General features: G+C 47.9%; 1 protein-coding gene across 1 annotated transcript in view; it reads left to right on the forward strand.

Annotated features, from left to right (window-relative positions):
- The window catches only part of LOC122547657 (EH domain-containing protein 2-like), a gene marked incomplete at its 5' end in the record, with an annotated part of 18427 nt that extends 11092 nt beyond the window's left edge, over nucleotides 1-7335 (forward strand). The window contains one exon of the mRNA XM_043686254.1: nucleotides 6586-7335. Coding sequence (XP_043542189.1) covers nucleotides 6586-7062 — 477 coding nt within the window. The remainder of the gene's footprint in view (nucleotides 1-6585) is intronic.
- Between the last annotated feature and the right edge of the window lie 1757 nt (nucleotides 7336-9092).

Here is a 9092-nt window from a genome sequence, read left to right on the forward strand (position 1 = left end):
GTGGTACGTGTATGGAATGAGCTGCCAGAGGATGTGGTGGAGACTGGTACAATTGCAACATTTAAGAGGCATTTGGATGGGTATATGAATAGGAAGGGTTTGGAGGGATATGGGCCGGGTGCTGGCAGGTGGGACTAGATTGGGTTGGGATATCTGGTCAGCATGGACGGGTTGGACCGAAGGGTCTGTGTCGATGCTGTACATCTCTTCGACTCCATGACCCTTGTTCAGAGTTGGTCAGAGTGAGGAAAAGCTGAAAACTGGAGTGAGCAGATACAGGGAGATGGAGCCCAGAGAGAATGAACAGTCATAAAGTCAAAGGGATGGATGATGGTGGGGAACGTGCGTGGGTTGAAATGGGTTGGCTATGCTAAAACAGTTTTTTAATTCACTCATGGGACAAGGGTGTCACTGGCTGGGCTCAGTATTTATTGCCCATCCCTAATTGCCCCTTGAGAAGGTGGGGGTGAGCTGCCTTCTTGAACCGCTGCAGTCCGTGTGCTGTGGGTTGACCCACAATGCCCTTAGGGAGGGGGTTCCAGGATTCTGACCCAGCGACACTGAAGGAATGAATATATACTTCCAAGTCAGGATGGGGAAGGTCTTGGAGGGGAACATGCAGGTGGTGTTGGTCAGGTGGACCTTGCAGAATGGGTTCCCTGATTGGGGCTTTTAATCTGGTCCAGTCAGGGAGCCCCGGCTGATGGAGATAAACAGGAGAGTCAGGGGTTCTGCTCTGTCGAGGAGCCAGCTCTGAGCTAGCTGGGTCAGTGTCACATACTGCGCACAGGGAGACGATTGCCTGATGGTATTGTCACTGGACCGTTAATCCAGAGATCCAGGTAATGTTCTGGGGACGCAGGTTCAAATCCTGCCACAGCAGATCGTGGAATTTGAATTCAATAAAAATCTGGAATTAAGTGTCTCGCGATGACCATGAATTCATTGTTGATCGTTGGAAAAACCCATCTGGGTCACTAACATTCTTCAGGGAAGGAAACTGCCATCCTTACCTGGTCTGGCCTACACGTGACTCCAGATCCACAGCAATGGGGTTGACTCTTAATCATCTCTGGGCAATTAGGGATGGGGTAATAAATGCTGATTCTGGATCAGTGGTGCTGGAAGAGCACAGCAGTTCAGGCAGCATCCGAGGAGCAGCAAAATCGACGTTTCAGGCAAACGCCCTTCATCAGGAATAAAAGATTAATAAATGCTGGTCCAGCCAGTGACGCCCTCATCGTGTGAGTGAATAACAGAAAGGGTGACATGGCGACAGGATACCAATCTCTGTGGAGTTATTTCACTCTAAAACCATCAAATTCCATATTGAGTCCTGAAGGCTGCAGGGTGTCCGAGTGAAATGATTTTATTTGATGCAGCTGGATAAATGCTGCAGGCAGGTTTATTGTTATTGAGCACCAGTGAAATGTGTGAACAAGCCTCACAATCTAGAGATAGCCTCTTGATCTGCACCTCCGGAACATTCTGCAGGAACGGAAGCTTTGCCAAATTATCTCTATCTGGCTCTGTTGCTGCTTTGGAAGGCGCGTCACAGACCTTTGATGCCTCCGTGCTTCCTGACCCAGACAGATGGTACAAAAAGGGCCATCATTTCCCTCATGGAAACCAATTCCGAATGTTTGGGATAATGCTGTGGGCCACAGAGAAAGGGATTAGCAGCAGCCCGGAAACTGAGCTGGTTAGTGACAGAGGAGACTGGGACCCGAGGAGGGATTTACAAGCTGCAGGGCTGGTTCAGAACTAGCAAGGAGTAGGCCATCAGTCCACAGAGTGCCCTCGGAATATCCTGGTTACTGACAGTTACTGATGTCTTTGTTCAGAAGGAGCAGGAACTGATCTCTGACCCTCCTGAGCTGACATGAAACGGAATCCCGAAGTTTATTTGTAGAACAAATAAATTGATTTCCTCACTCGCTTTGATGTCGATCTTTTGAAGGGGAAAATAATGTGCTGGGCAAAACTTTTGTTTTCTTGTCAAACACAAGAACAATTAATCCATGATAAAGATTCGCAGATTAGGGTGGATTGGCTGTGCTAAATTGCCCATAATGTCCATGGATGTGTAGGTTAGGTGAGTTAGCCACAGGATATGTAAGGTTACAGGGTAATGAGTGTCTCGGTGGGAAGGTTAATGTGGATGGGCTGAATGGCCTACTTCCACACTGTAGGGATTCTATGATTCAAAGAGAACCGTTCCCTTTTCTTTCTTGTCCAATGCTGTTGCTTGGACCCAGCTGTAAGGAGCAGCTCCTCAGAACTCCAACATTTTTGTTAATGTGCCAAAAATATAATCTAAGGCATGTTTGGACTTCTCTCCAACAGAGTCTGTTAATTAAAATAACTCATGACAAACAGGCGAAGGCTTTGCTAACAGTAATGTGGTCTTCACAGAGCTGCACGTTGGGCTCTGAGTGGGCAATTTGGCAGATTGACTCTGGGGGGTATCTTGCTCGCCTCTCGCTCAGAAAGTCATGGGCTCAGGACCCACTGCAGGAGTACAATATCCAGGCTGGCACTCCAAATGCCGTGCTGAGGGAGTGCCGCACTGTCAGAGGGTCAGTGCTAAGGGAGTGGTGCACTGTCGGATGGTTAGTACTGAAGGAGTGCCGCACTGTCGGAGGGTCAGTGCTGAGGGAGTGTTGCTCTGTTGGAGGGTCAGTGCCGAGGGAGTGCCACACAGTCGGAGGGTCAGTGCTGCGGGAGTGCCACACTGTTGGAGGGTCAGTGCTGAGGGAGTGTTGCTCTGTTGGAGGGTCAGTGCTGAGGGAGTGCCGCACTGTCGGATGGTCAGTGCTGAGGGAGTGTCGCACTGTCAGAGGGTCAATGCTGAGGGAGTGTCGCACTGTCAGAGGGTCAGTGCTGAGGGAGTGCCGCGCTGTTGGAGGGTCAGTGCTGAGGGAGTGGGCACTGTCGGAGGGTCACTGCCGAGACAGTGCTGCACATTTGGAGGGTCAGTGCTGAGAGAGTGCCGCACTGTCGGAGGGTCAGTGCTGAGGGAGTGGGCACTGTCGGACGGTCAGTGCTGAGGGACCGCCGCACTGTCGGAGGGTCACTGCTGAGGGAGTGCCGCACTGTCGGAGGGTCACTGCTGAGGGACCGCCACACTGTCGGAGGGTCACTGCTGAGGGACCGCCACACTGTCGGAGGGTCAGTGCTGAGGGAGCGCCACACTGTCGGTTGTCAGTGCTGAGGGAATGCCGCACTGTCGGAGGGTCAGTGCTGAGGGAGTGTCGCACTGTCAGAGGGTCAGTGCTGAGGGAGTGCGCGCTGTCAGAGGGTCAGTGCTGAGGGAGTGTCGCACTGTCAGAGGGTCAGTGCTGACGGAGTGCCGCACTGTCGGAGGGTCAGTGCTGAGGGAGTGCCGCACTGTTGGACAGTCAGCGCTGAGGGAGTGCCGCACTGTCGGATGGTCAGTGCTGAGCGAGTGCCGCACTGTCGGAGGGTCAGTGCTGAGGGAGCGCCGCACTGTTAGAGGGTCAGTGCTGAGGGAGTGGTCACTGTCGGAGGGTCAGGGCTGAGGTAGTATTGCACTGAGTTTGAGCAGAGCCCTGGAGGCTGTTTGAGGTCCTGCAGCCTGTCAGGGCTGTGCAGTGAGTGGAATGGTGTTGCATGTTGTGGATTGTTTGGCTGGATGTCAGAAAGGTTCTGTGAGAGTTAAACTATTTAACAGTTATTGTGAATTGTTTTAAAAAGAAATGGGCAGTGGCGGGTGTTTCCCCGTTACACAACTGGGCAACTTGATGAAAGCAGCACTGAAAGCTGTGCAGTTGTGCTGGGGGCCTGATTTATAATCTCTCCCAGCCTTTGAGGAAGCTGCTAACGTCAGTGCCTCATGGCCAACATCCTGTAAGCAGTGGTCTATGCCTGTCTGCTCTGATTGATTTTATTTGGATTTCTCAGCTGTCTTGTTAGCCCAGTCAAACTCCTCCTGCAACCTGGTGATGTGACTATCCAGCTTACACTGTGCTACCACTAAACATTGGTTTTATTACAATCCCATAGCATTTCCATCACGGAAAGAGACCATTTGTCCCATCTGCCGCATGCTGCTGTTTCTGGGCCACATGAGTTTCCTCCCAGCCCGTTTATATTTTTTACAAGTTCTTGGGACTTTAGCGACATTGGTTGAGTCAGTATTCGATGCTCATCCCTGACTACCTCTTGAACGCAGTCTTCCTTGGCTATTTCAGAGGGTAACTAAGTGTCACCCACATCACTGTGGGTCTGGAGTCACATGTAGGTCAGACTGGCTGAGGATGGGAGATTCCCTTCCCTACAGGATAGTTTCTTTATGACAATTGGAAGTGGGGTGTGTTTGCTATTTTAATTCTGGATTTGTATTGAATACAAATTTTACCATTTGCCACAGCGGGGAAAATCCTCCCAAGACATTTCTCAGAATTGTTATAAGGCAAAAACAAAATCATGAGGGGTGTAGATGAAGTGAATGGCAGGTATCTTTTCCCCAAGGGTTTGGGATTTCAAAACTTAGAGGTCATATTTTAAAGGTGAGAGCAGAAAAATTTAAAAAGGACATGCAGGGCAATTTTGGTTTGTTTTGTAGAATGAGCTGCCAGAGGAAGTGGTGGATATGGGCACAGTTACAACATTTAAAAGACATTTAGATAAGTCCATGAATAGGAAAGGTTTGGAGGGATATGGTAAAAACAATGACTGCAGATGCTGGAAACCAGATTATGGATTAGAGTGGTGCTGGAAAAGCACAGCAGTTCAATCAGCATCCGAGGAGCAGGAAAATCAACGTTTCAGGCAAAAGCCCTTCATCAGGAATAAAGGCAGAGAGCCTGCAGAGTGGAGAGATAAGCTAGAGGAGGGTGGGGGTGGGGAGAAAGTAGCATAGAGTACAATAGGTGAGTGGGGGAGGGGAGTGAGGGAGCGGCGGTGAAGGAGGCCCAGGACCTCCATGTCCTCGGCAGAGTGGGAGGGGGAGTTGAAATGTTTGGGCCACAGGGCGGTGTGGTTGATTGGTGCGGGTGTCCCAGAGATGTTGGCCAAGTGCAGGCAGGTGGCTCTAATTTAGTTTGGGATTATGGATGGCATGGACTGGTTGGACTGAAGGGTCTTTTTCTGTGCTGAATGACTCAATGACCATGATCATGTGAAGAGAAAACAGGACAAGTAACCAAAAAGGATACATGGTTGACCATTTAGGACTGAGATGAGGAGAAATGTCTTCACTCTGAAAGCTGTGAACCTGTGTGGCCAGGTGACAGGGGAAAATGAGGACTACAGGTGCTGGAGATCAGAGTCGAAAAGTGGCGCTAGAAAAGAACAGCAGGTCGGGCTGCTCCTCGGATGCTGCCTGATCTGCTGTAGCTTTTCTAGCCCCACACTTTTCAAGGTGATAGGAGACAGGAAAGCCAAGTAACTGAATATATTTAAAAGGCAGATTTCTAGAGGTGAGAGAGACAGGGGATATGGGGAGAGAGTGCGAGTGTGGTATTGAGATAGAGGATCATGTTGAAAGGCACTGCAGATTCAATGGCCTATCCTTGCCCCTATTTTCTCTGGTTATTTTGGACAATGATTTAAATTTTAAGGAATGCCTTAAAGGAGGATAGACAGGTGGAGAGCAGTAGGAAAGGAATTTGACAATTTAGGATCCGGGGATCGGGAGGCATCCAGGATGTGCTGGTGGAAACTGGGAATGCTGAATAAGATCAAAGAGTATGGAACAACATCTGGTGAATTGGAGCTGAGATAGAGATCAGCCACAATTTATTTTTTTTATTTTTTTTTATTTTATTAAACAAATTTCAAAAACAGTTTACAACAAACAGTTACATTTGCAGTTACATACAAGAGACAGCAATTTTACAAGGGAGAGGAGCAGCAAAGCCAGGCCCCAAACCCTACCATTCAAACAGTTTACACGGACATGAGGACAAACCTCAAATCCCAGTTTCACAAAGATATAAGGAGACAACAGCAGTGAGAGTTGTACATTAGACAGTACTGTTACATACAAAAGTGCAGACAATACAGACCCAGCAAGCCAGCCACAATTTAACACTGGTGATCCTGTTGTCTGATTGGCTCAATTTAACACTGGGGATCATGTTGTCTGATTGGCTCAATTTAACACTGAGGATCCTGCTCTCTGGCTCAGTTTAACACTGGGGATCATACTGCCTGGTTGGCTCAATGTAACTTTGGAGGTGCTGCTATCTGATTGGCTTCTGGAGGTCTCAATGCTGAATTTCAAGTGGGTGGATCTGATTGGATCATTTAGCCACTGTCTCTGTCACCCTGGCCTCTTGGGTAGTAGGAACCACTGCTCAGCAGATATTTTGAAGGCCAAAGAAGTGTGGCACTGGAAAACACAGCAGGTCAGGCAGAATCTAAGGAGCAGGAGAGTCAACATTTTGGGCATAAGCCCTTCATCAAGTTTCTACCCTAAACGTTGACTCTCCTGCTCCTCAGATGCTGCCTCACCCACTGTGCTTTTCCAGTGCCACACTTTTGGACTCTGATCTCCAGCATGTGCAATGCTCACTTTCTCCTGGATGTTATAAGTGATGTTCCTGTCTCCTGCTCCAGGTCCATGCCTATATCATGAGCTACCTGAAGAAGGAAATGCGCGGTGTCCTCAGGAAGGAGAATAAGAAGAAGCAGCTGATCTCCAATCTGCCAGAGATCTTCAGGAACATCCAGTTGGAGCACCACATCTCAGCAGGAGATTTCCCAGACTTTGAAAGGATGCAGGTCAGTCCCATCTCATTCCACTCGGGTGAGGGGCAGGGGGAAAAATCGATATTTGTGAAAGTAACCTCTCTGTTCCTTTGTGTCTCCTCATGTGTTCTGCAGTTAATCAGAAACCCCCTCTATCATGACAAAGCATCTGTTCTAACTCTAACCCATCAACAGAACTGTTGTCACCAGAAACATTTCACTCCATTGCCCTGCACAGGTCCTTTTCCAGAGTTGTTTTGCTTTTATTTCAGATTCCCAGAACCTGCAGGATTTTGTTCTGGGAATAATGATCCTATTCTAACTGCCGATGGAATTCTGTGGTAATATTTTAGTCGTGGGCAGCTCCTTCATCTAATTCCTTGCCCAGGTCAACCAGCCATCTTTGTAAAAAAATGTGTTCTCAGCACATGGCCATTCCTGGCTGGGCCGGCATTAATTGCCTATCCCTAGTTGCCCTGCAGAAGGTGATAGTGAGCTGCTTTCTTGAATCAGTGTCGTCCTCGGGTTTAGGTGTACCCGTGGTAGCAGAGTAACTTTTATTTGTCATTTCTACCATATACAACTGATCCAGTTAAAACGAGACAGCGTTCCTCCAGGACTGAGGGTGCTACATGGACAGCACAAACTACAGAATCATACACGGCATAAAGTGCAAAACTCGCAAGTGACAGTGTAACAGAAGAATGATAAATAATGGGCATTTTTCTAGCAGCAATTCAAAGTCATGCAGAGAATTTCAGATGGGAAAGAGTCTGATCATACTGTGTTAAGGAGCCTGATGGCTTTGTGGAAGAAACTGTTGCACAGTCTGGCCGAGACAGACTGAGTGCTTAGATATCTTCTGCCAGATGGCAGGAGGGAGAAGAGTTTGAGTGAGGGGTGTCTGGGGTCTTCCACAGTGCTCTTAGCCTTTCGGATGCAGCGTGTGGAGTAAATGTCTGTAATGGAGGGGAGAGAGCTATTAGTTCCAGGATTTTGACCCAATGACAGTGAAGAAACATAAGGAACGAAAACAGAGTAGTCCATTTGGCCCTTCAAGCCTGATCCATATTCAAAATGATCAAAAGTCATCACCCATCTCAGGCCTCTGTTCCCACTTTCTCCCCATATCCTTTGATCCCTTTAACCCTAAGAAAACATGTAATTCCTTCCTGAAAGCATTCAATGTTTTAGCCTTGCCACTTTCTGGGGCAGGGAATGCCCCAGGCTCCCCACTCTCTGGGTGAAAACATTTCTCCTTGTATCTGTCAGAAATGGCCGCCCCTGTATCATTAGACTGTGACCCCGTGGTTCTGAACCTTCCAGTCACTAAGAACCTCCTTCTTCCATTTAACTTGTCTAGTGCTGTTAGAATTTTATAGGCTTCAATGGAGTTAACCCTTATTCTTATGAACTCCAGTGAATACAGTCCTAACTGATCCAGTCTCTCCTCATACGTTAGTCCTGCCATTCCCAGGAATCGGTCTGGTAACCCTTTGTTGTACCCCCTCCATCGCCAGAACATCCTTCCTCAGATAAGGAGACCAAAACTGCACACAGGACTGTGTGGTCTCACCAGCTCCCTGTACAATTGCAGCAAGACATCCCTGCTCCTGGTCTCAAACTCTCTCACTCTGAACGCCAACATCCCATTTACCTTCTTCATCACCCGCTGTACCTGCATGCTTACCCCTCAGCGACTGGTCTACAGGATACCCAGGTCTTGTTACACCTCTCCCTATCCACTGATATGCAGATAATAATTCGTCCTCCTATTTTTGCTACCATCGTGGATAACCTCACATTTATTTACATTATACGGCGTCTGCCACACGTTTCCCCACTCTCTCAGCCGGTCCAAACCACACCGCAACATCTCTGCATCCTGCACATAGCTCACCCTCCCACCCAGCTCTGCGCAGTCTGCAAATGTGAAGATAGTACATTGAGTTCCGTCGTTTAAATCGTTAAAATATCATGTGAATAGCTGGTATCTGAATGTCGATTCCTCAGTGACTCGCTGGTTGCTGGCTGTCATTCAGAAAGTGACCCAGTTATTCTTACTTCACTTTTATCCCAACAAATACACTCTATAAAATACAACAAAATGTACAGACAAATATATCGAACACACAGGCTAAAGAACATCTGACAGTTGTAGTTTATTCTGTCGAAACATTGTTGGAATTGTGAGTTGACAGACGTGCTATTGTGGACCAGACCAAGCCCCTCACATTACACAGAAGGCAGCATGGACCTTAATGTTTTCTTATTTGTAAGGTAAATGTAAGGTACGGTGTTCCAGATGCAAATCGATTGGTTAAACTAATGGATTAACAGCAAAAACACATTTTATTCATCCACTATAGTTAAAA

This window comes from Chiloscyllium plagiosum, unplaced genomic scaffold, assembly GCF_004010195.1.
Source record: "Chiloscyllium plagiosum isolate BGI_BamShark_2017 unplaced genomic scaffold, ASM401019v2 scaf_3499, whole genome shotgun sequence".
In the NCBI taxonomy this organism is placed as follows: domain Eukaryota; kingdom Metazoa; phylum Chordata; class Chondrichthyes; order Orectolobiformes; family Hemiscylliidae; genus Chiloscyllium; species Chiloscyllium plagiosum.